Below are 27,715 nucleotides of genomic sequence, written 5' to 3'. Positions count from 1 at the left end.
TTTTTTCCTCAGCTGGTGCTATTTGATTACCCTTTAATAAATTTTCTGCTAAAAGGCATATGTTTCAACCTTTTTGTTACAGTAACTTGTTGTGTAGACGAAATAGATGGTGACCATAGAATTTATCATTCGAACCAGGATATTTTGAGAAGGAAGGGGTTGCTATTAATAATGAGGCTGAAATAAAAGGTATAAGCTGGGAATCCTGGCTAAGCAGGAACATTTGGTCACTTTAGTTGCATGAGACATAGGGAGGTGTTTTGTATTTTGTTTGGGGTTCGCCCCCTTTGTTTTTTTTCTAGAAGACTGTTTGCTTCAGGGGGGCAGTAGAACCAATACATTGCTACCAGTTATGTAAGGAGTTGTATGTAGAAACCTGAGTTAGCTGGCCCCATGTTTCTGGTTTCTTCCTGATATGTTTTAGCACTCTTTATAGCCCACTGCCCAGCACCCTGGCTGGCCCGCCTTTAACCCCACTGAGTATTAGAGACACCTTATTCTTCCCCAGTTAGTCCAGGACACTTTTCCTTTTCCTTAGCTAGGAAAACCCTCCCAGCACAAGGATAGGACCTGTGGCGTGTTGGATTCACCCCCCTGCTGCTGTGCTCCATGTGTGTGTCTCTGTCTCGTGTCGCCCCAGCAGCCGCTCTGGGGACTGCAGAAAGAGCACCGAGGAGGATGTGGGCCCCACATCTTGAGCACCATTTTCACAGAGCAACTGAAATACACATAACTCAAAGTCATTCTTTTCTCTGTATTCAGAATAGTTGTTACCTCTTTCCTGACATTTTTGTGTGCGTCCCACTAGTGTACCTTTAACATTTTGTCTCCCTCCTTTACTTCCTGTAGGTCTTCTGTGTTGTCCTATCTTTATAATTAAACTCAATAATACTTCATTGATATTCTGGACCTGATTTCTTACACGGTCATCACCTTACAGAACTCTTTCCAAACTCCGGACCAGCTTCTCTGGGTCCTGTCTCTACTCGTGGTTGTTCAGTTGAGATTCAGGGGACACATACGTAGGTCATCTCTAGCGGGGTGAGAAGTGGGGCCTGTCATGCACCTCTGCTTGGAGCTTGCTACATCATCACTGTTCTCTCCAGGACGCTGCTGGTGGCAAGAATCAGTGCCAGCCACTTGCCAGGAACGCTGAGAGCAGAGGCCAAGCACGTCTCTCTTCTTCTTTTCTATCTGCTGAGCTTCTCTTCATCCTTCGAGACCATGTTCAGAGGTCTAGCCTCTGAAAGTCTTTACTAAAGTGTCTCTCTCCTCAAAGCCTGACAGGGACTGCTCATGTTTGACCTTCATGAGTGATTGTTCCCTGAAATAATGGATGGGTAGTTTCCATGATTTCAGTGACCACGGTGTAGGTGTCATTCTAGATGAACTGTGATGTTTCAGAGCCGAAAGCATTCAAGGTGTGTTTTTGGTTTTGTTTTTTTTTGTTTTTGTTTTTTTCCTGCTGTTTTTGAAGGTCTGGTTTCTGGTAAGTTCTGTTACCGTTGTAGCTCCTGTTTGCTGAACACGTGTTTGTGTTAGATTCTATGCTTAACTCATCTACATGCATTATTTCATTTAATCCTTAAACCTACCTAAAGTGGTAGATGGTTCGTCTCATCCCCGTGAAACAGTAGAGGAAGCCAGTTCTCAGAGAGGTTGAGTAACTTGTTTAAAGTCAAACAGTTAGTAAGTGATAGGAGTAGGGGTTGAAATCAGATTTCTGTCTCTAGAGCCCAAACTTTTCAGCACTGTGAAATACAGCTTCATAGAGGATGGATGGATGGGTGAGACATAGATAGAAAATTGACCATAGTTAAATAAATAGATAGTAGACGAACAGATAAATATCAATGACCAGATAAATCACTTACCAGGAAAGATGCAAATTATTCATTAATCTTTATAAATGTTGCCTATAGGTCCTTCCCCTGTGTATAAGGGCAAGAGGGAAAATTATATAGAATTACTGGAAAACAAACCCAGCGGGGTTTTGATTTTCATCCAGAAAGTCTGTCCTGTTTAACTAAACACGTAAATTCTTCATACACCATGGAAGATGTTCTAAGTCACAGATAATTCAGAATTATTATTTCTTTATTTAACCTACAGTCTCAACCGTTTCCCCCATACTCTATCTGTTAACATTTTGCTGGAGTCAAACTAGAGCCAGTAAGAAGGATACAACAAAATCACTTGTGCTTCCCTTTTTCTGCTTTGATTAGCCAACTCACTGATCATAATAAAAAATCAGATGGCTCACAGGACAGGCAACACAGAAACAAGGAGATGGGAGAAGTCCAGGCGATGGAGAAGCAGTTTGGGATAGGTTTGCATTTGGCTTTAATTTGGTATATTCTTCCAATTTTATGTATTGAAAGAATAAAAAGCACACTAAGATGCTGGAGAATCTTATAGATTCCTTTATTAACTTTTTTGTTATTGATAAAAAGCTTGAGGGCTCTGAATCTCTTTAGGTAAAGAGCACAATGAACAGATGGCTGTAGGTTTCCTTTTTTTTTCCCCCTCTGGGGTCCACCACCTGCTTTAATACGCTGAAACATCAGGTCAGATGAGTTCACTGCCTACAGTACCAAAAGCTCTCCAACATTAGCCAGAGAACACAAATCTCAATCACACCGGCACATAGTGAGAAAAGTCCTCACACTGCAGGCTTTTGGCAAAGACTGCTCTATCTGTGTTCACCTTAAGAGACCGAATAATCCCTAATCTCACTTGCCTGATATTCCCTCCAAGGAGTTCAGATCAGACACCTTCTTGAAATTTCCATATGTTCCATGGCCCATAAATCCAAAATACATATATAAGTTGGCTTTGGGGCCTGAGTCAACATTGGAGTTTACTTTTAACCTCATGCTTGAATTTTTAATTTAAATTAAATTTAATTAAAAATTAAATTAATTTAATTTAAATTAAAAGGAATTAAAGGAATTAAGGAATTAAAATTCCATTAAAGGAATTTGAATGTTGAATTTGAAATGCAAAAGGAATTTCAGAGGTAGATTTAGCCTATCCACCTGATCTAGGGCCGAATTCTTCTTGAAGAGGTACCTTGCTAAAAGTTCCCTGCTTGTTGAGCCAAATATTGGATGTCTAGTGTTTCCTCTGACTCTCACAACCGTCCTGACTTTACTCTTTATCTGATGATAAAAAGGGAAGTGTAAGCCTACTGCAGACTTTTGGAGGCAGACAAGACCGTTGTCTTGTCAAGAGAGCACTTTGAGTCAGGGTCTAGGCTTTGATGGAATCCCCTCTGTCACTCATCACCTCTGGGCCTTTCACTGAGTAAATCTCACTTGCCTCAGACTCACTTGCCTCAGATCTATAATCTCTAAATTCTCTTTTAAACACTGAAATCCTGTGATCTATTACAGTAGACTGTCTTTATTGAAGAAACCATCATCCTATGCAGTCAAGTGAAAGTCTGGCACCCCGAAATTTACCTGAAAATGGAATGAACAAAGATTATTCTCTACATGGTTCAATTACGAAAAATGCCGTCTTCGGCTTGGAAGAGGGCATTGATCTTGAATGTGTTTGTTTTTTTAAAGAGCGACGGTAGAGTGTCATTTTTTTCTCTTGAGTGACATATTCACTTCTATTTTTGTTCTGTTCTGTTATCTAATGAGCCGTATCTCCTAATAACCTTTTGCAAGAATAAAACAAACAAAACAAACAAGAAACCCTGTATTTGTCTTCCACAGTGAACTCCGATGATCCTAAGATGCAGGTTTTTATTAATCCTTTTTCAGGATGCTTGGCGCTTTAGAGATGCTAAGATAGGACTTAGATGCGCTTTAACACTCGAACCTTCATTACTGGGAGGTCGTGGGGAATGGGCACCTGTCTGCCATTCAGTCAGGCTGCCTGAAGGGCATAGTGCCTGTGGGTGACACCCTTCACGTTGTCAGTTTGCTGCCAGCTCACATTTTGGCAGAGCACCTGTGACTTCCGTAGGTTGGTCTACCCAGGATGGCATTGTCCCCAGTCAAGACCAGGGGTGTTGTTACTATGGAACAGGGATTGGCAAACCCACAGGTCCAATTCTGCCTGCTGCCTGTTTTTATAAATAAAGTTTTATTGGAACACAGCCATGCTTACTTGTTTATGTATTGCCTGTGGCTGATTTTGCACCCAGTGGCAGAGTTGAATAGTTGCAACAGAGACTGAGTGGCCTACAAAGCCTAGAATATTTACTGCTTGATTCTCCCACCCACCACCACCAAAAAGGGCAAATCGCTCATATAGAAGAAGCCTGAATGTTTAAAGGCAACTGGTGTTCTGCTTCCACTTGCATTTGGATAGAACTTACCTCAGGACCCCAGTGCTCTGAGTTACCCAAAGCCGAAGTTCAGAGTACTCAGAGAATGGATGGCGGTATGCCTTCAGCAGGACTCCGTGAGTATTGCTTTGCTCAAAAATGTTTGATAGGAAATAAGCACCGGAGAACTCAATCTCACATTCTATGGCAGTACCTGTAAATGCCATGCAAACAATGTATGTCTAGCACTAAAGGTGGTATGGATGACCAGAAGTGCTCATTGGCTTGAGTTGGCTCTGAGAGCAAGGATCGTGTCTTACACGTCCTGCCTTTTGCCCCATTGTAGTGCGTGATGCAGCTGGTAAAGGAGAGTGTAATAGGGTTGAACCATCAATGGAGCCAAGAGTAGGACTGAGAGGATTTTGTAAGGGGCCTAACAGAACTTGTACGTGACCAGAAGACAACCCTACCTCCAGTCACAAGTGAGCCCAGGAACCTTGCTATCCACATATAATCCTTAGGGTCATTTGGGTTCCTCTCTTTCGACTCCCTGCCTGCCAAGCAGTCTTTTGACTCTGATGGGCTGACCCTGATGTGTTTCTTCATTATCAGTATGGCATCTTGATTTGAAGTAATGAACTGAATTTTGATCTATAATTAGTTCAGGTAGTTTAGAAGCTCCTCAGTCTTGATCATCCTTGTCAGAATGAAAGGTCTGATCCTACAGAACCAATACCCAAGTTCAGGGGACATGACATTGAGACACCTGCTTTAATCAGCAGCCTTTTGCTCATGGCTCACTCTTGGCTATAATTACTGGAGCCTCTCTGATGACCCGCATCATGTCTGCGTTATAGTGTAGTTTTTTATAGCACGTTCGTTTCCATCGCCAAAGTACAAGCTCCTGGAGGACAGGACTCACATCTTTTTTCCCTTATTTTATGGTTCCCACTCGGTGTCTGCACAGTGCCTAGCGCTCAGCGTAGACTTTCAGAGAATGTAATTGGATGAATGAATGAGTAATAAGAAAGTAAGTAAATTCGGTGTCTTTCCTAATTTCTTTCCATCTTCTCTCTTCCTTTCTGCCTATTCAGATCCCATTTCATCTGCACGACGTAACTCATCCCCCACTTCTCCACACTATTCTCTAGTGACTAGAGTTCATAATCATCTCTCTTTTCTTATTGCATTCATAGTTAGCAGCTCACAATTTGGCACTTAATTATTTCTTAATTGATTCATCTGTGCTATCTTTGTTTCCCAGGTAGCCTGATGTCCCTCAAGGCACAGAATATATATATTTTAAGTATTTTGTACCAGCTCTCTGTGCCCACCCCCTTCTCTGCAACACACACAGTGCATTAGCTTTAACATATAACAGATTTTCAATAAATTTGTGTAAATTAACTAAATTAAGCACTGCCATTACATTTCAGGACAGACTGGCAGGGATAAAAAGCAGTTTCCTGATGTTTCTTGGTATGTTTCTGAAGTATAAAAATTGTATCAGAATTAGTCGGCAGCTTTGAAAGTTAGCCTATAAAAGACAAATAAATTAACAAAGCACAAAGCCAAACCAGGAAATTGAAAAAGGCCTCTTCCTTCCTTTTTCTCTCTCTGTTCCTGTCTCTCTGTTTTCTCGTTTTGCTTTTGTTTTTAATTACAAGGTCAGTTTATTTATTTGAGCAACAGACTTGAGAATCTGTCTCCGGAACCCAAGCCTGGCCCTGGCTCTCGTGTCTGTCTCGCAGACACACCGTTGCCTGGCCCGTTCCCCATTTGACACTGGTGGTCCCTTTCTATGAAACGTTCGGATCAACTATCCATATATAAGAACCTGAGAACCTGAAACTATCTAACAAATGCAGTGGTGGGATCTTTTTATGAGATACTTAATTTACTTTTACAAATCTGCTTTTCTTGTGTTGGTCTAAGTTCTTTGGCAAAGGATCATTGAAATGCAGGATTCCTTAGACTTCTCTTTTGTCCCACAGAATATTCTCTCGTGTGTCATCATCACAAACCGTGAGAGCGACACCTACTCGCGACTGCTGGGTGGTCTTTGCTTTAAACCTGGGATTTTGTATTGAAAACAAATAATGTCTTAGGACCCAAATCCCTGTAATACGTGGTGTGTTTCCTTGAGCTCTGATCGTGGTCGCGCCAGGTGTTGAAAAGGAAGGAGGAAAGTTGGCTGGCCCTCCACTCCACAGCATGCTCTTCGGGGGATGGAAGTGTTTGTGTACTGAGTAATCCTGTGCAGCTACCCAGCCTAACCAGATTACCAGCCAGGCTCCTCTCAGCAGCAGGATCTGCCAGATGAGGGAGGGACTTGCATGGCTCTTGGCACCAAAAGCTCTACCTGACTCTCCCCTCAGAATGGTGGTTTTGCACAGTGGTTACTTCCCGCTAGTTTTTTGTTTTTCTTCTTCTTCTTTTAATGTTTACTTTGATAATTCCTTTTACTTTTTGCCTTTGAATCCTTGTGGTCACGTGGCACCTGTACAGGAACCACGTGTTTCTGGTTTCTCCTTAGCTTCCGCTCCTTTTGACAGCGCCAAGTCAGATCTCACGGCATGATCTAGCTTTCAACTCCCCCGAGACTGTGCCTCTTACAATGAGGTCTTCTTAGGATTTTTAATGAAGCCGACCTAGTTCTTCTAACCTTCTTTTCAATAATTAAAAAATGTGAAAATTCTACCCGGAGTCATTTTCTGTGCCAGAACTTCATTTCAGTATCTGACTTGAGCTGCAGATCTGTCATAAATCCAGCCTCTCAACAGGAGGCCCTTCCGCAGGAGTTGAGGAACGCCACACGTACCCCCACCACCGCCCCATCGCATGCTCCGTTAACTACTCCAAGGCGCTCTTCACTTATCTTACTGGGTTTGCTTGGATTTATACCAAATGTCAGAGATTTCTTTTTTCACTTACCACCCACAGGTACTTTCCCCCTTTTGGTGTAATTGCTGAGGGTTGTATGCCTATAACTTACTACATTTTTTTTTTAAACCACAGCTGTAATGTGATATAGTTTACCTGCTGAGTCATCTCTAAATTTTATTCATGTTTCTTTCATTTAAAAAAAAACACACACTATTTCGAATTTCTGTACTATTCTTGGTTTATTCAATTACCCTCCCAGTCATAGGTGATGGGGTTTTTTTCTCTTCAATTTTTTTTTTAAGATTTATTTACTTGAGAGAGAGAGGGAGAGAGGGAGCAGGGGGAGAAGAAGAGGAAGACAAGCAGACTCCCCCTCCGAGCAGGGAGCCCAACGTAGGGCTAGATCCCACGACCCCAAGATCATGACCTGAGTGGAAACTGAGAGTTGGCCGGCTTAACCAACTGAGCCATCCAGGCGCCCCTTCTCTGTAATTTTAAAAAGATGTTTCACACAAAAATAAGTTCTCATTACATGTCAGATTGGAGCATAAATTCAATTGGAAGGTGAACTCAAAACTGTTATTGACACACTATTGTCAAAAGAGAGGAACAATTGGAATTTTTTTGGTGGGGGATAGTGGGGATGGGGGGGCAGAGGCCGAGGGAGAGAGAGAGAATCTTAAGCAGGCTCCACACTGAGCTCAGAGCCCAATGCTGGGTTCCATCTCAAGACCCTGAGATCATGACCTGAGCTGAAATCAAGAGTTGGTCCCTTAACCAACTAAGCCACCCAGGTGCCCTGAGTTAGAATTAAAAAAAAAAAAACAAAAAAACCCCATATTCAAGAGAGGAAATGCCATAGTTAATTTGATTGGAGCTTTTATTTTAGTGACATTTAAGCTTCTCTCATATATTTTTACCATTTAAAATAATTATATCCCATTTCTGAATTTATTTATTGATTTTTAAAGATTTTATTTATTTAATCGACAGAGATAGAGACAGCCAGCGAGAGAGGGAACACAAGCAGGGGGAGTGGGAGAGGAAGAAGCAGGCTCATAGCGGAGGAGCCTGATGTGGGGCTCGATCCCATAACGCCAGGATCACACCCTGAGCCGAAGGCAGACGCTTAACTGCTGTGCCACCCAGGCGCCCCATGAATTTATTTTTTCTATAGCCAGAGGTGACCCTGAAGTTAAATATATAAGGAATTTAGTAGTTACAAGGTGTAATTACAAACTAACGAGCATGATTTCCTTAATCAAATCACTCATACTACAGAAGGATATTTTATGGATAATCACCAAGGATTAGAGACAGTTCAAACGAGTTCCCAGAAAATGACTCTGTCCAAAATATACACATGTTCATTCCATCCCTAATAAACTTTACCATTTCTCCTCTTCATATAACCCTTTTATTGCCACATGTTGGTAAAGTTCTTTGCAGGCAGGGATTGTATCCTGGAGATCTCATACATAGCCTTAGCACCTACGATAATGTCGTGGTCAAAATGTATCCATGAATTCTAGATGACCTTGCATTTTTCTCATGTAGGAAAGAAATGATTGAAATCTTACTACATGAGCTTTCTTGTTGCCTTGCTTTTCACTGAAAACCATCAGAAACCTGTTTCTTCCATTAAAGAGAGTATGTCATAATTGTCTGTCAGTAAGGCACCACTCCCTCTGTTTGCCCAGGGTTAGAGGGAATTCCAAGGCCTGAAAGCTTGATATTGACAGGCATGAAACGGATATACAAATTATTTTATTCTGTGGCCAGGACCTGCAAAAGAGCAGGAAGCACATCTGCTAAATGAAGTTAAATGATGCCTTTCCTCTCTGTGTTGTCTCTACATTCGTCAGAGGCATTTAAATTCAGAATTCAGTTCTTACATAATCAGGCCAGTAATAGCCCAGCGAGGTAATTACATAAAGGCAGGTAGCTAACAACCCCCTTACTCCTGTGTTTTCTCGTAGAAGGTCTAATCTGCCATTCTAACCACTACCGCATTTTCCATAAAAATTGTCTTAATTTGGGTCATATGTTGAGCACCTGCTGTGTTCTAGGCTCTTGGCTAAGTGTCATTGATCAGACATGAACAAAGGTAGTCCTGGTCCCTCACTCCACCGAATGGGAGAGTCCTGACGGGGCAGACACATGTGGAAAAATATTGAGGGTTTGTTTTTTTTTTTTTAATCAGTTACCAAGTTATCAATTACAAAATATCTCAAAGCAGCGGCAAGTTATTCAATCCCCATGGGTGGATTGGAGTATGGATTCATCAACTAAACCTTCCATTTTCTAGCACACTCTTAGACATGTCTCCTAGACAGTTAAATAAGTCCCGTGTGTACCCTGGGAGATTTCTCTCCCTGACATCAGGAGAGAGCTACTGCCAGCCACTTGTTACACATACATTGCCTTGGAAATGTACCTTGTGCCTGTCACCATAGCAACACCCCGAGAATGACCTCAGCAGCCACTCAGAATCATTCCTACAAAACAAATTATAGCTATAATTAACTCTCCGAATTTACTCTGCAATATAAATTTGTTCAGACCTCGGTGTTTCTTTGTAAAAGGTTAAATGAATGGAATAATCCACCGCAAGCTCCCCCTCCCCCATACCCCACCCAGGTTTCTGCTCAGAATATGAGATGCTTCAATGGAAAGCACGGTTCAGTTCAGAAACTCTTCTGTTACCTTTTCTTAGAATGTGACAAGAATCAGCGCATGAGGATGTGCTGGTCCTACCGCTCCATAACCAGATTTCTGAAGGCACAGGAGTGGCTGTTTCCCCTAAGCAAATGTGAAAGGCAGACAGTGCTGTGAGCCCAGAGCACGGGGGGCACAGAGGTGGGGCTTCTGGAGGGAGAAGCTCTCCGTGCTGGCCTCTCCCTGGCAGTGGAAAATGCAGGACTCCGCGGCATCCACATTTCACCTGCTCCACAAATTGTCCACAACCTATCTTCAACCTTGGTGTGGCTGCTAAGACACCCAGACCTTCCCCTGGGAGCCAGTCACTTGTATGTCTTTTGTGTGGTTGGGGGGTTTGTTGCGGGGTTTTTTGTTTTGTCTGTCTTGCCTTGTTTCGGAGGTGTTTTGGGCTTGCCTTGGTTTGGGTTCTGGATAATGTACAACTAGCAGACCTCAGTGCTGTTCCTTCCAGCTTTTTTCTTTTGGGGAGCTAGATGAATACAACTTTAATCCTCCAAATTAAAGTGAGCCTTTCTCTCCACCACCCAACTGAGACAAAGCAAAGAGAATGTCAAGCAAGAGCTGTAGAAATGTATAGAACATCGTTAAGAGTCATTTCCTGGCTATGCAATTTGGTGTCACCTGGGCAGTGAACAGATAGAGCGTGACAAGGCGCAAGTCAGTGCTCAGCGTAAGTTTATCGTTATAAGGTTGTCGTTCCTCTCTGCAGACTGTGCCAACGTTGAAAAGGAGCAAAAGAGAGACGAAGAAGGGAAAATATTCTTGCAAGTAGGAACACTTTAGGTATTCAGCTAGTATTTTTGTAGTGCCCTTGATTCGTGGAGAGATACCATGAACAATATTTTTAGGGGAGTCAGTAAGCCCTTTTAAGTGGCTTTTTGGTCACAGAATCAATAACGTGATTCTGTCTTGTCCCATCATGAGCAGTGTTACGATTTTCCACTTCGTGTGGTGATTCTTTAAGTTCTATGCAAATACACATTCCTGTTTAAAAGTAGAGGGGCAACGAGTAGTCTGTTTTCGTTCACCTTTGACAACCAGAAAGCTGTGATTTCGCTTTACCACGGGCACACAATTCACCTTGTGTATGAGAATGAGCCACCCTCTGTCTGACCTCTGTGAACTGTAGTAAGCGAGCAGAAACGGTTTACTAGGCACCGCATTTCTGAGCCAGCTTGCCAACATAAACTAGAAGTTCTCTGATTCCCCCGAATTGAGTTTTATACATAGTAGTTAAATAAATGGTGGTCTCGTGGGTTTTAAAAATGTACATTCACTTCAAGTTTTTCAAATCAGGGAGCTGGTAAATCAGAAAACTCCGTGTCTACAGACAAGCCAGTTGATTTTGTGTTTACAGTGTGATGAGCTGGTTTATCTGTAGAATTCTCGAGATACAAACCAACTCCCAGAACAAGGGCTTGTTAACCACATCAGATGCCTCCAAGACCATGCCAAGATACTGACTAAAATTTTGGATCCAGTTCATTTTTCTTCCTGCCTCTCACACCAGTATTGTCCCAGCCTCCCCCAGCCTGTGTTCATCCTCTAGCCATTTTTGTAATAATTCAAGGTATCAGGCTAGTTCCTATCAGTCAGTAGAGAGCTAATTGCCAGCTAGAGAATCATTGATGTGTTTGGGATAAGGCCACTAGAATACTAATTAACTCGTTACTTTGCATTAGGAATTTCCAAGATGATCCTTTCTTTTCTCTCAAAAAATTGATATTCCTCCAAAAAGGCAGTAATTTTATGTCTTCGTTAAAGTTACTTAGCTCTACTATTTTATGATCCATGAATCTTAAAGGATTAGTGCAATATTTCTTGTCAACACCCAATTTCAAATTTAATAATATAATTAATATGGAAACACCACTAATAACAATGATATTTAAATAATGCTAAGACTAAATACCAGCATAGGACATCATCTATCCATCCAACAAATATTCCTTAAGTACTATCTTCCAGGCACCCTTTTAGATTCTAAGGCAAAAATAACGCCGGGCAAGACAAAACCCTTCCCATAGGTAGGTCACATCAGCTGAATATTTGTGCACTTGCTGAGTTACGACACGCTCGGCACCAGGCATTTCCTGTTATTACCTTAGAACTCACTTTCTTGTTTTGTGGGCATAAAGGTGTTGAGATTCTAATCCTTTCTGATTCTATAGATGGGGCCACCTTTTCTTTAAGTCTTACTGATATGTTACTTTGTGTGTACACGTTGCAATCGTATGCTTTGAAACCAGACCTGTGCACCATCCTCTCCAGGGCCAAGGGGAGCGTAGCAAGCCTTTGAAATCATTAGGATGCCATGCAGAACCGTCCTTTTGCCCTGCTTGTCATTAATTCTCTCAAATCACGTCATTCTCAAAGTTGCAAAATATTTTTTGCAGTTTGAGAGAATGAAAGGTAAATGGAATATAACGTTTTTGAAAGGACAGAATTACTCTGATGGAGAACATATGTGTGGCTGCCAGGGGTTAGGCTTAGGAGAGGCAGGCTGTCCCCAGGACACTTTCTTTGCGGTGGCAGAACAGTTCTGTATCCTGATTGTGGTGGGAATTGCATGAATCTCTACATGTGATAAAATTTCACAGAACTTTACACCCCCCCCAAAAAGTGTGCGCGCGTGTGTGTGTGTGTAAGAACTAGTGAAATCTAAACAGATTGTAGTTGAGTTAATAGTATTGGATCAATGTCAGTTTCCTGGTTTTAATAATACATTGTCGGTGTAGAAGGTGTTATTATTGGGAGAAGCCGGGGGAAGGGTACAGGGGAACTCTCTGGAATATTTTTGTAACTTCTTGTAGTCAAAAATTATTTCAAAATGAAAAGCTTTTTTTTTTTTAAGGAATGGAGAATAATCATATAAGCAGATAAATTTAAAGTTTAGGTGTGGTGACTCTAAACACTGGGAATATCTGACCTTAGACATTGTTAGCTCAGTAACCAGAAATCTCAACTCTTGTGGCTTCCCATTAATCACAAATGACTTAGATTTGGATAGAATTTAGGACATGGTATGCTGCTCTCCTCTCTTAGGGGAATAAGGAAATACATTCCAGAAAGAAGGCTCTGATATTCTGAAAAAAAAAAAAAAATATCCTGACCTTATGTATAACTCTGTTATCTGTTTATTTATACAAATATACATTAAAAGTTATGTAAGTAATTCAAAATCTGTTTGCTTTAAACTCCTGCGTTACCTACCAGCCCTGCTAAATAAGCAGAAAGTAGAAGACTCATTTCATTTCTTTTCCCCCTCTACTTTTTGTATGGGTTCTAAGTGATAGAGAAGAAACGAGAAAGCCTGTGAACCAGATAATCCATAGATGGGTTACCTTGCTGTGGCCAATGGAAGGTTGACTTTATCTTTCAACTTTCCAGATTTCTCTATCCCTTTCTGATATTTTCCTTCCTCTTCTCCACCTCTCTTTTACGATTTATTTTTGCCCTTCCATTTACAGAGGCAGATTTGGCATGATGGTGTCCTAACGCTCTCATTGTGTCTTCCCTCCTCTAGCTATCTTAATGACTTGGACCGCGTTGCTGACCCCGCCTACCTGCCTACGCAACAAGATGTGCTTAGAGTTCGAGTCCCCACCACAGGGATCATCGAATACCCCTTTGACTTACAAAGTGTCATTTTCAGGTAGTAACTGAGTCCATAAAACCCACCTTCCAGCTCCTGTGCCTTGAGTAGTACATTTGGGGAACTCTACAAATATTAAAATCGTGTGGAGACTTTAAAACAATATCACCTGTAGACCAATTATATCATCATTAGATACACAAATGAAATAATATGTTCCAGAAAGAGGAGGCAGAGGAAAGATGTATGGGCAGGTTTCTCATTTCAGATACAATCACCAAGAAATCAATGAAATCTTAAGTTTGCTGGTGGTTGAACAAAATCAGTCACTTAAACATTGGTCCTGACTATTATTCTTTGAGAACTGGTCCTGACTGTTCTTTGAGTCACATTTTAATTGTGAGGACAATGGATATATTTTTAGATTTGTATAAGATATGAATGACCTTATGACCCTACTAATAATAGAAACTGTATGATGTCAGAAGCTTTCATGTTGTTTCCTCCAAGTCTCTGCTGGTACCAGTGCAGAATTCTTTAGTAGCAATAAAAATATGGGATGTTTTATATTCCTGAAATAACTCGCTTGAAAATTTTTAAAATACATAATTTTGAAAATGGATTGATGAGCCTAGTCTAAATTTATATAGGAAAATACAATGAAAAAATCTGCTACTGTTCTGTCTGGGTAATACTTCAGAAAAGCATTTTAATTTTTTTAAGAAGAGAAAAAATAAATAATACCAATGTGCTTTCATTTAATCTCTTATTATACAATCACTCAGTTATACCTCTAGGTAGAATACAAACCACATTGTGCTTTGAGAAGTGAAGCCATGTGAATAGGTCTTTAAGCATGGAGAGTTGAGTTCTTTGGGGAGCTTATCCCATTGAAGACAACTATGGTCACTACAGGGACATGAAATAGGAGTTATGTGACTCCCACTGGGTAACTGCCACATGGCTCAGATGAGCAGGCCCTCAAAGCACTGTGGGTTTTATTCTAATCAGTCTCTGCCCCTGTAGTCAGGTCTGGCTGCCATATGCCACTCTAATACACATATCTGTAAAGCGGGTGGCATTTTAGAAATATTTCCGAACCTCATTTTTTTTCCATCTAAAATGGTTGCATTGCATGATCACCAAGGTTCCTTATAGCGCCAGCATGCTGGATTACTTAAGCTTTGAGTTCTTAGCATTTGGAGATCTTTCCGTTTGGAACACCCCAATTTCCTACCGCTTAGAACTGTACTACAGAATATTTTCAGAAGACATAGAGCATTTCATAGAGATTTTCATCTCTTAATTGTTTTGTAATTAATAGTGAATTCTGAAACAAGGTTACTCTTATATCTTGTTTTTACTACACTTTGTTCACTAGCTGTAAAGGACTTTTTTTTTTGCCATTTTTTTTTTGCCACTACAGTAAAAGTAATGATTAAGAAGAATAATTTCCTGCCATCATCAAAAGCATCTTATAAGGCTCAGTGTGACAGGGTTTTATAGAATGAGGATTTCATGTAAATGAGTAATGAATTATTTACTTGGAATGAGGGAAGAGCTAGAATTTGGTATTTCTAAAGAATTAAAAACTCTAGTTTTGATGTCCATAGTTCACAGGTCTCCCAGAATCCATTGCTGTGCCCCTTACGTATTTCTTCTGTGCCTTAGAGAACTTTTAGAAGCAATCACCAGAAGATCCTTGATTTCTTGGTTTGCATTTAATGCGTAGAGGCAGGAAAAGACCAGGAATAACTTCAGTTTTCAACAAATGCTCAGAGAGCCCTCCTTTCATTCTCTGAAAGTATTTTATCCTGCAAACATTGTGCACATTTTAGTCAAGATACGGATTGAACAATTTGAGGAAACTTGGCTTCAGTGCCAACTATTGCTTCATATTTTCATACAAACATTAAAACTCAAATTAATTGATGTCAGCGTTGGTTCCTAACCAGTAACTCAGCACATCGTTGATATGTTAAAAACAAATCCTTGAAAGAGTTCAGCTCATGGCCTCTTGAAGCATCTTGATGTTTTATATGCTTCACTTCTTAGCAGGTTAGCAAGTGTGTTTGCATAAGGCCAATTACACCATGATACCCAGAATGACTGGCTCTGTCCCAAATTATTGTCAGTATTGGAAGGAGAAAACAAGTCAAAATACTCCAGGATAAGTATCTGTGTTTAGTTAAACCATCCCATATACCCGTATTGAAATACATAGCATCTTGTATCTTTTAAATGTATTTGCAGTCCTTTCTAGTGTCCTTGAGAAATGCACAAGGATCTTCATTCTCATTTTCTAGAAAAAGAAACTGACATCAGTACTTGCCATTAGAGCTTACCGCGAATAAAGCATATTTTGTTTCTGACTCTTGTGTGCATGATTAAGTAAATCACCATTTTGCTTTACTTGGCATAGGATTTTTTACAGAGTTATTGTTTTCATACAAATCAGATAACTTTCTTATAACCACAATGGTTTATTACCCAGAAGGGCTTGGCTTGGATTGTTAGGTAACAGAAAATTAGTAGGTGTCCAAGAAGTATTAATTGAATGGACTTGGATGACCATTTTCTTTAGAGTGTTTTTCCTAAGTGTGTAAGTAAAGCTGTGTTTTTATTGGTCTTTTTTTCTTTATATGCTATTAATATGAATATTGTTAACCTTGCAGAATGGTCGATGTAGGGGGCCAAAGGTCAGAGAGAAGAAAATGGATACACTGCTTTGAAAATGTCACCTCTATCATGTTTCTAGTAGCGCTTAGTGAATATGATCAAGTTCTCGTGGAGTCGGACAATGAGGTGAGTGCTCTTTGGACAGGCAATGGATTATCATTTCAATATCTGATACAAATAAGAGGATGTAGGGTGTGAAACATGGGGTAAACTGATTTCATGGTTTTTTGACTACTGAGTTGGGGATTATTTTAAATAATAAAAATAACCCTATGGTAGCACGTGGTATAATCAGACTGTAAACTCTTTTGTCAGATGTATGAGCAGGTCTGTGTGTTGAGGTCTAATTAGACCCTATTTTATATGCTTAACACTGTGTAGATGCTCTGAAAATGAAAATAACATAGAAATCCCCAGGCTAACCCTCACGTCATTTTCTAGCCCTCTTCCTACAGGATGGAGCTGGGAGTGTTGCAGTGAGTCAGCCTGTTTTGTTTTCATTTTGTTTAAATCATTGTTTGTGTGTTGGGTGGGTCTCAAAGAGTACTCAAAACCTCTCTTGGCAAATGTGAGTGACTTTGCAGCTGGGCTCTAGATCAGTTCATTGTGGAGCCAAGAAGCGTCTTGGTGACGTGGCTGTTCTGCTCTTACAGAATTCTGTAGGCTGTGGCATCATTTTGTCTCTACTAGAGCGATTGGAAAAAATATCCTTGATATGCCTGTCTGGAGAATCGATTCACTATTGTCATCTTCTCCCCATTATGTGAAAACCTAACAGGTATAAATATGGATTTTGAGGATGATAAAGTCTCAATAATGAGAGTTGACTATGGAGGATAATACAGGGGCGTAGAAAACTCGCTTTGAGCTGGAGTTCAGTGCGTGTGTTGGGGGAATGGAAAAGATACCTGATAACCTGTTAGAGGCAGAAATTGCAGACGGACACGCCAGTAGTATCAAATATCGTTCTAATAGGATAGAAAACAAAGAGAAGGAAATGAGCTATTTCCAATAGCTGATTAAAATATAAACTGGCATATTAAAATACACTTTTAGTTCTATACATTTTTTGATATAGAATAATTCTGGTTTCTGGTCCTTTTAAATGTTTTCTTTTTCTGCAGGTATTAATATGTGTATAAAAATACATGTCCAATTTCTTTTTGTATGCAGCGTTGATAAAGAGTTTGGGAACCGATATCCCCGATAGAGCTGAGGTACCTGTTCATGCATATCAGAATCCTTCCAGGGGTGCAAGTCTGTGGGCTTCTGAATCAAAGAACTTTGTAAGAATGTTTTATAAGCCGTTTGCCCTCTGTAGTTGTAATGAAAAGTGCCCGCTAAGCAAGCTAAAATCTGTGACAATCAGTTACCAAAATCTAAGGTAGGCAGTTACCATCAGAATACAGCTCTAATCTGTTGGTATGTATTTCTGTCTTTATATCTGTGTTCATTTGTTGTTCCGTCATCCTTGGATGGAGTGTTTTGAATATCGTGCATATCTGGGGAACAGAATAAGACATTTCTGCTATCTTTGAAAGTTGAATCAATCTAGAAAATGTTTTGAGGGCTTGTCTACTGTGTGCTAGGTACAGTATCTAAAGAGATACGAAAATAAAACCTAAATTACCTTTGCCCAGAGGGACCTTGTAAGAGATCCATCCTTTTGTTAGAATGGAGAGTATGGGGAGAGGAAGGCCTTAGTTATATAGGTCATGATCTCTCTGCTTTAATTTGCTGTCCAGTAAGATAAAATTGGAGACATTTATCAAAAGAACGCGTAGCTTTATTTCTTCTGTCACTGTTTATAGCTAGAGAAACGGAAGTGTTTATCGATACACATTTTATACAAGACAAGTACATTATGTCTATAAGACATATATAATGTGACTTAGTGCTCATTAATTTACCACTTTAAAATTTACAAAACAGAAAAGAAAGTCAGTTCCTTAGATAGCTCATCATCTAATTCTACTGCATAAACCCAGTCCTTCAATTATCTGGACATCACAGATTATTTATCCCACTTTCACCCAACATTGCTTATGGATATCTGGTTTTAATGTAAAAATCTATTATTTTATATTAATTAGAATAAGATGACATTGTCTTGATCAGATATTAACTAAAGTCTCAGTAACTCACCATTCAATGGCATTGCAGGCATCTAAAAATATTTTGCCAGTTCCATTGATTCCTACAAATTAAGATAATCTGTTATCTTTTTCATTAGGACTCCCAGATCACTTGTGAATATTTTTAAAGCCTACCTTCTAATTCTGTGAGATAAAAGTCGTTCATGGTGCTCTTTTCTCAGACCTTAAGCCTGTTGGTAATATTGCAGACGATCTTCAGCATAGTGAGAACAATGCTGCTTATTAATTACTTCGTCTGTGTTGACCACAGCCATCACTGTTGGTAATTAGGGAACACCATCAAAAGTAGTTTTTAATGTCAGGTTGTAGTCACATTCTTTTTTTTTTTTTTTTTTTCACTTGAACTAATATATGAAAATGCTGTTGCCTCTCCGCTTCCTTAAATTATTAAGGAAATTCAGAACTATAGAATTCCACCTTCCCCAAATTTTCTGGTTTTGGTGAGACAAAACTGAAATAAGCTCTTGAAACCTTTTGTTCTTCGTTTTGAAATCTGATGGTCATCACTTCTATCCAAAGCAGACATTGTGGTACCTCCCTTGTATATATTTGTGGGAAACACTGGGAAATGGCTACTGACAGCCTTCCCTTTGGTCCCGGAGAACTCTGGGAAATGCGCTGCAGGCCACAGGCAAAAGCACCTGAAGGACTTTGGATGATTGCTTCTGCTTTTCATATTTCTAAAACTTTGTGTTTTCATCTTTAAGGTTCTTATGTAGATCTGCTTTTGTCTTTCTAGATTCTCAGCCTTTCTAGGGTTTGGGGATTGAGTTTCTTTATCGTTTTTCTCCAGAGAGGGACAAATATCATCAAATAGAGTGAGACTGATTAGGATTGTCAAGCCGTGTTGATTTGCGCATTCCCTTTGCTGTAAATTTCCCTGTGATAACACAGTAGCACAGAGCCAAGTGCTCTCCTGTAGTCCTCCCGTGCCTGTATTATTACCTCAGCGCCCCTGAGAGCCAGAGCACACATTGAGGCAGCCCCATAACACATTTAAGTTTATCAGCATGTATCCATACTCTGTCTTTTAATCTTGATTTTTCTGATTTTCTGTTACATGAAATATCTGAGCACTAATACAACAGTAATTTCTCAGACCTTGACTCAGGGGCTGTCTTACAGACTGTGCTCTTTAGAGAATCTCAGACTTAGGCCTTTTCTCCTCCACCTCCTTTCTGAATGTGCACTTCTAACTTAAATTAATCCTTTTGAAATGGTCACAACTCATTATGTCTTAGTTTTAATAAAACATCGAGATAGTTCACACACCTCAAGCGTTCCTTTGAACCAAGATAGATTCCCCAACACTGCTTTCCATCAACACTCATTCTTGAAACCTGATTCTTGGAGTGCCTCAGCTGATTTTAAAAATAAATAAATAAAAGGAGAGAATAGGCGTTTATAATACCTTAGCACTTTATGCCTGTTCAAAACTTTCTTAAATCATCACTCGTCTGCATCTCCTGCGGGGTCATCCCTGGGAGGTGAGAAGATCAGGTTTGTTGGTAATGCAGTCTAACAATGAAAATGACAAGAATGGAGAGATTAAGGCCCATGGTCAAGGTCACCCAGGATCTAAACCCAGACCCTTTTAGACCAGCTTGCTTTCCCCTCCTTCACAGTGTCTTCCAGAAGTAAAAGACAAATTCGGAGGAAAAGCAAAGGGGGCTATTAACATATCTAAGAACATGAAGTCACATGACAATCCTGCCTTTGCAAGAAGGAATTGAAAAACCCTCCTCTGCCTGTGTGTCTTTATTATACTCACAGATGACAGTAGACCGGCCAGAGATCCTTTACTGGTGGGTCAGAGTTCCTGTATGGCTCATTTGATTTTGAACTGTTTATTTATTTGTTTGTTTGTCTGTCTGTCAGAGAGAGAGAGAGAGAGAGCACAAGCAGGGGGAGCAGCAGGCAGAGGGAGAGGGAAAAGCAGGCTCCCTGGGGTCATGACCTGAGCTGAAGGCAGCCACTTAACCGACTGAGCCACCCAGGTGTCCCTGATTTTGAACTATTATAAAACAATAGTCTAAAATATGCATTTCCTTCATAGATTTCTCCTCTACTGGGTTTCGAAATGAATGCATTTTGAAGTTATTCGGCTAAAACCAAAGTCTGAACATTTTCCTTAAAAGCGTGAAACCTGTACTTTGTTCTGCTCTAAAAACTTCAAGTGAGTTTTGGGAATTTTCTTCATAGAAAATTCAGCGTTGGTGAGGAAATGACTAAAAATTGAGAAAAAAATTCCAACCCCTGAGGGAAGATCTATAGGAGACTTAGAAGTAGTTACAAGCAAGAGCTGAGCTCATGGCGTCCACTCTCAGTTGGATTGGCCTTCACGTCCTGTATTGATCTTAAATTATGGGACCGGAAACTTCATCTTGCTCCTCAGCCTTTGGCATACTCGGCTCAGATTCATGGCCTGATTACCAAGGATCTTCCTGAAAGATGTCCCACTTTTTTATATTTTTAACTCTTTTTCCCATTTCCTCGTTCCTTTGTTCACTTTTAGCCACCTGTCTCTTTTTTAAACCCCTTCCCCTTCATCCTTCAGACTTTCTGCTTCCTCATTACCATACTCCTCCACCTCTCTGCTCAGACGGCTTGAAGGAAGCTAGGAAGACGTTTTCCGACCACCATCTGTGAGTTAGAACCAGAGATCCACACTCGGTGCTGGTAAGGGCGCTGAAATCAGGAGTCAGACACTTAATCGACTGAGCCACCCAGGGGCCCCTATGCCATATTCTTTGTAAGACGAATTATATTATATGAGAAAGGCAGATTGCCAAAGAGTGTATATGTAATGTAATCTGATTTCTATAATTACATCGTATGATTATTACAGGGAAGGTTGTTAACCCTCCCCTCCCCAAAAAGAAAAGAATTTGGAAAATTTTCTACCGCCCCCAGCACGTAAACAGTGATGCTCATTGTTGCTAGTCATAGCGTTACAAATAACAACTGAAACAATAATTTTTTCAAAAATAAAATAAGATTTGGGGTGCCTGGGTGGCTCATTCGGTTAATCCGTAGCAGCCTTCACCTTAGGTCATGATCCCAGGTTCCTGGGATCAAGCCCCACATGGGGCTCCCTGCTTAGCAGGGAGTTTGCTTCTCCCTCTGCCCCTCCCCCTGCTCATGCTCTCTCTTTCTCTCTCTCTCTCAAATAAATAAATCTTTTTAAAAACTTAAAGTAGGATTTCAGATTGGAATTTTAGCTCTGCCATTTACCATCTCTGTTTTTCTTCTGGATTATCATTTTTTTACTGACTTACATGAGTTCCTTATATTCTTTGAATGTGAGCCTTTGTCATATGCATTGCAAACATCTGCTTTGCAGATTGCCAGTTGTTAATAGTGTCTTTTGATGAGCAGAAGTTGTGTTTATGAAGATTTCCCTTTACGGCTGTAGAGTAGCACATGTGTGTCTACAAATAGACGTAAGAGATAGGATCAAGTAAATCACCTAAAAAGTCTGGATGGAAGGGCAGTAGGGAATGGAGGGAGAGATGATGAATTAAAATGCCAGTGACAGAACCAGGTACCTATCCTAGCAGTGGTTCACAGAATGTAGTCAAGCATCGCTTAGCAATAATAAAAGGAGGTAATTATGGCCCATTAGACGATTCATTTATCTTTAAAACAAGTTAGCTTCTCTCTGTACTGAGCTACTCCTGCACCTTCACAAGGAGATGCCATGGGAGGGAGGAAGTTCCATGCACAATAATATCCCTCCAGGAAACCAATAGTAGAATTCACAGGGCTGTCTCTAAGCCTCTCTCAGTGTACGTTGGTGCCGTAACATCAGAGGTGACCCTGGGCCGGTACTGAGTGGTCTAAACACGCAGCTTGGTGTAAGAACAAGAGTGAGAAGAGCTAAGGAGGTGCATTTTGTTTTTAGAAACTATTTCAGTGATACAAGAGAGCATAAAATTCTAGAGAATTTACTTGCTTTAAATATTTATCTTCATAGAAATAAAATGATACAGATGCAAAGACATTACATAACCTTGGAATCATTTCTCTCCTTCCCCAAAAGTCACTGGCTTCAGGTTGGCATTGTGCATATTTTTTCACTTTTTTACTACATATGTATATGTCATTAAGCAATATGTAATATCGGATGCTTAGTATTATTCGTGATTATAAATTATATTTAGATGATTTCATTTTGCAGTGTGTTTTTTTTCCTTCATTCAACATTGTTGTTGAGATTTTTTTTTTATATTGCTGCACATGGCTTTAATTCACTTACTTAGACTACCATCTAGTTCCATTGTGTGACTATGCCCTACTGTGTTACACGTGCTTCTCAACCAGCAAGGTGGTTTTCAGTGTGGGTTACCCTTGCCTGTTCTCCCCCTCACTCCAACCCCCAATGGAGTTGTCCTTTTTTTTTTTTTAATTAGATTTTTTTTTTTTTTATTCGACCGAGAGAGAGACAGCCAGCGAGAGAGGGAACACAAGCAGGGGGAGTGGGAGAGGAAGAAGCAGGCTCATAGCAGAGGAGCCTGATGCGGGGCTCGATCCCGGAACGCCGGGATCACGCCCTGAGCCGAAGGCAGCCGCTTAACCGCTGTGCCACCCAGGCGCCCCTGGAGTTGTCCTTTTTTAACTGGCATATACACCTTTTAAATATATTCTGGTTATTATTGTTTGCCAGTTATACATATAAAAATTAGCTCTTAGTGCATGGCTTGTCTTTTTGCTTTGTTGCTTATGGAAGATCTTTAATCTTAATGTAGTCAGCTCACTCAATTTCCTTTATCGGTTGTATTATTGTATTTTCTTCAGAAATATTTTTTCTTCCCCTAGAATATGAAGATATATCCTTTATTTTCTATTAAAAGTTACAGGACTTTACTTTCATAGTTTTTTTTTTTTTTTTCCAAGGTGGGGCGGGGGGAGGAGGGGCTAGGGGGGTGGAGAGAGAGAGAGAGAGAGAATCCCAAGCAGGCTCCATACCTAGCGCAGAGCCAGAGGCGGGGCTCAGTCTCACAACCCTGAGATCGTGATCTGAGCCAAAATCAAGAGTTGGGCGGACGTGTAACCAACTGAGCCACCAAGGTGCCCCTTCTTAGTTTTTCTACACACCTTAAGTGATTTTTTAGTATGACAGGGGGTAAGGATTTCATATTTTCTTGCTATCTATCTGTTCAATTGATTCAGTGCCATTTATTGAATAGTAAATCCATCATCCATCTCTACTGATGGTTTTTTTTTACGTTTTTCTTTTTAATTGTGAAATATATACATACATATAAAGAAAAATACGCAAATTCAAAATTATAGCATGATTCATTGCAAGGCGTCTGTGTGTCCAGCATCCCAGTCAGGAACCAATGCCAAGACCACAGAAGCCCTGGTAGTGCCCCTTCTCTAGCAGGTACCACTGTTCTTGAAGGGAGTCACTTCTTTGCTATTCTCTTTAGGTTTAATCCTTAAATATGTATCCCTGAACCCTAAACTTTTACCTGTGTTTAACTTTTATACAAAGGGAACCAAATGGTGTGTTTTTGAACTTTTATACAAACTTTTGTGTCTAGCTTCTTTTGCTCAAGATTATACTTTGTAAGGTCTATACACTTTATATAGTTTATTCATTTATAATTCATTCATTGCCATGTAGTATTCTGTTGCGTGAAAATACCACTTTCCGTTTATCCATTCTACTGTTTATAGACTTTTCATGTGTTTGCAGTGTGGGGTTATTACAAATGGTCTGAATGTTCAGAGAAACATCTCTTGGTGCACACAGGCACACATTTTTATCGGACATACCTAGGAGTAGAATCCCAGGCACATAGGGAATACGTGTCTTCAACGTTAGTAGATAAGGCAAGAGTATTTTCTGAAGTGAATGTACCAGTGTACACTCCCACTACTCACGTCTGAAAGTTCTTTTACTTGCCACTGTTTTTCAATTTAGCTCTTCTGGTGGCTAAAGACCTGAGCTATAGGCCTTGCATGCACCTGTTTCCTTGGGCATACCTTCACTCCTGGTGCCAAGCAGTGGTGGTTCACTAGAGCCCCATTCCGTCTGGCTCTCAGCTGCCACCTCCAGAATCAGCAGCTACCCCTGGGAAAAGAGGCCCCAAATCCTGGGGTCACTTTTCTAGATCTTTCCTTCCCCAGATCTTGGCCTGGTACTTCTTCCCAACTTTTCAGCTCTCTGACACCCTTAAGCAAATGTATTTTTCACTGTGTTATTTCTTCTGGTTGTCCTCCTTCCCACCGACATTAATGATATGTGAGACACATGTCAGGTTTTACTACATCTGTGGTTCTTTCTCTGGGTTTTCTATTTGGTTGATCTGTTTACTACTCCTGTACCAATATAAAGTTATCAAGTCACTAGTTTTGTCATAATCTTGATATCATCAAATCTTCCTACCTTGTTGTTCTTCAGAATTTTCTTAGCTATTCTTGGTCATTGACTCTCTCTCTTGTAAATTTTAATTTCATCTGATCAAATTCCAAAGAACAAATACAATTGGAATTTTAATAAACAGATAGATAACTTTGAGGTTAGGCTTTCAACTTTGCAGTATTGAATTTTACCATCCGTAAACAGGACAGGGTATAGCTCACCATTGATCATTTAAAACACCGCTCATGTCATTGTATGTGGTCAGTTTTTATGAATGTTCCACAGGTGCTTGAAATTGTGATTTCATATTTTTGGGTACAAGGTTCTATATTATGTCTATTAAAACAAACTTGTTAATTGAATTATTCAAATCTTCTAAATCCTTACTCATTTCTTGTCTGTTTGATTAATTACTGACAGTTACTTTTTTATTGTTTTTATTATTTTATTTACATAGGCACATATAGAACAACATATAAATGATAAGTGTTCAGTGTGAGGAATTATCACAGAGTGAACACATCCATGTAAGTACCGTCTGCTACAAGGGATAGACATTATTAGTACCCCAGAAGCTCCCTTGTGCCCCTTTCCAATTATAGCTTCCCCTGCTTCCCCCCAGGAGTAACTCCTATTTTGACTTCTAACACCATAGTTTTGCCTATTTTGAACTTAATATAAATGAAATTAAATGCATTCTCATGTGTCCACTTCTTGTATTCAAAATAACTTTTGTTAGATAAATTCATGTTGTTGTATGTCACCAAAGTTTTTCATTTTTATTACTTTATATCATTCAATTAAATGAATATACCACAGTGTGTCCATCCTATTTTTGGTGGCCATCTGAGTGGTTTTGTCTTTGCAAGTGTTGTGAATAATGCTGCCATGACTATCCTTTTCATGTTTTTTGGCTTATATGTGCCTGGTTTTCTGTCGGGTCAGAATAGAATGGATAATTCACAGTGACTGTATGTGTTCATCTGTTGTGGATACCGCCTGTGTTCATTTTCTAGGGCTGCTGTAACAGATCACAGGCTTGGTGGGTTACAAAATAGAAATTTGTTCTCACAGTTCCCGAGGCTGAGGCGCCAAGTCTAAAATCAAGGTACCCGCAGGGCCATGCTCACTCCGAAGGCTGTGGAGGAGAATCTCCCTTTTCTCTTCCTCTTTCAGCTTCCCTTAGCATTCCTTGTGGTTGCCTAGCTCAGCTCTCTTCATCTGTCTTCCCTTAGCCTTCTCCTCTCTATCCGTGCCTTCTCTTCTGTGCTCTCTTGGGAGGACACTTGTTGGATTTAGGGCCCACCCAGATAATCCAGGAGGATCTCCTCTCAAAATCCTTAATTATGTCTATGAAGACATTTTTTCCAGAGAAGGTCACATTCACAGGTTCTGGAGCAAAGGGTGTGAACATACCTTTTTGAGGGTAACCATTCAACCCACTGTGCCGCCCGTTTGAACTTTAGAAACAGTTTACACTTCCACCCACGGTATGTGTGTGTTCTGCTTGGTCCATATTCTTACCAGCATAGATACGGTGAGCTTTTAAGTTTCAGTCATTATCTTGGGTGTGTAGTAGCGTCTCATTTTGGTGTGAATTTGCATTTCTCTAATTACAGTGAGATTGAATACTTTGTATATGTTTTTTACCATTGGATATCCTCTTCTTGAAGTGCCTGTTTGATTCCATTATCAGTTTCTGTTGGTCTGCTTTTAAAAAAAAATATTAATTTAGAGGTCTTTGTATATTCTTGATACAAATCCTTTGTAAGTTATCTGTATTGCAAATAACTTCTGCCAGTCCATGATTTGCTTTTTTACCACCTTAAATGATATCTCTTTTTTAAGGATTTTATTTATTTATTTTAGAGAGGGAGAGAGAGAGAGAATGCCAGCGGGGTGGGGGGGGGCAGAGGGGGTGGGAGAGGGAGAATCTCAGGCAGACTCTTCGCTGAGCGAGGAGCCCCACCCTGGGCTCAATCTCATGACCCTGAGATCATGACCTGAGCCCAAACCAAGAATTGGATGCTTAACCGACTGAGCCATCCAGGCACCCCTTAAATGATATCTTTTGATGTGGCCAATTAATTGGTCTTTTAAGCTCTATCCTTTATATGTCCTCCTTAAGGAATCTTTCCCCCTAGTTGTAGTGCATAGCATTTATATTTTGGAAATGGCCATCTTAACGTGGTATTTGCTATAATTTTTTAGGTCTTGAATTATATTGCCTACATAATTTCACCTTTTTTATTTTGTCAGTTGTAATTACACTTAGAAATAAAATACTAATATTAACACCAGCATTTTAACATTATAAAGGTAAATAACCACTACCGTGTAATTTTTCCATGATCGTAACATCACTTGGGTAGGAATTACCCATTTACGTAGTTTGGGACATTGGAGAAAATGGAAATATATTAAACTTTTATTTTAAGGAATATGTTTCTTTTAGATAAATGCGATAAAAAATATATATGTAAAATAACAATGATATACATTGTATACTATATATCAAGTTACCCTGCCAATCTTTTGTCATAAAAATATTTGTATAGCTTGATTGGCTCATAAAAGTCTACAGAAATGAATCCCTGAAAAGAAGAAAAAAAGAAGGAAAAAAATGTCCTCTAACTTTTCTGGGGGGAAAACAATAAAGCCAACTGGAAAGCCACGCGTGGGGTTTTTTTTCCCCCCTCACTGACTGAGTTGTTTTAAACCCTCCCACTTGGGTTGTAAACTTGTCTACTTTAATTCCACACCTCCGTTTTTTATATTTGCAGATTTCATTATTATGTCCATGATAAGTTTGCAGTTTGTATGTGTTCCTGATGAACAGTTCTGTCGTCAAGAAGATGGGGTTTTTTTGGTTTTTGTTCTTTTTTTCTTCCTTTAAGTCCAAGTGCTCTTTGCTGAAATAAAGCAGTTATGCAAGACCCAGACCGGAAGTGCCCGTGTCCTGCCTTTCGGTCTGGTGAGTCACAGAAGAGGCTGTGTTTTCCTAAGAGGTGGGGACCGAGCAG

The 27,715-nt window shown here is 40.0% G+C and overlaps 1 protein-coding gene across 1 annotated transcript in view; it reads left to right on the top strand.

Moving 5' to 3' along the window:
• GNAQ (G protein subunit alpha q) overlaps positions 1 to 27,715 on the top strand; it is a 304,957-nt gene that overhangs the window by 207,447 nt on the left and 69,795 nt on the right. Inside the window, exons 4-5 of the mRNA XM_026518812.4 lie at positions 13,416 to 13,544; positions 16,160 to 16,289. Of these exons, the coding sequence (XP_026374597.1) occupies positions 13,416 to 13,544; positions 16,160 to 16,289 (259 nt within the window). The remainder of the gene's footprint in view (positions 1 to 13,415; positions 13,545 to 16,159; positions 16,290 to 27,715) is intronic.

This window comes from Ursus arctos, unplaced genomic scaffold (genome assembly GCF_023065955.2).
Source record: "Ursus arctos isolate Adak ecotype North America unplaced genomic scaffold, UrsArc2.0 scaffold_33, whole genome shotgun sequence".
In the NCBI taxonomy this organism is placed as follows: Eukaryota; Metazoa; Chordata; class Mammalia; order Carnivora; family Ursidae; genus Ursus; species Ursus arctos.
Note: the sequence above shows the minus strand (reverse complement) of the source record. Positions and strands in the feature narration are given on the sequence as shown.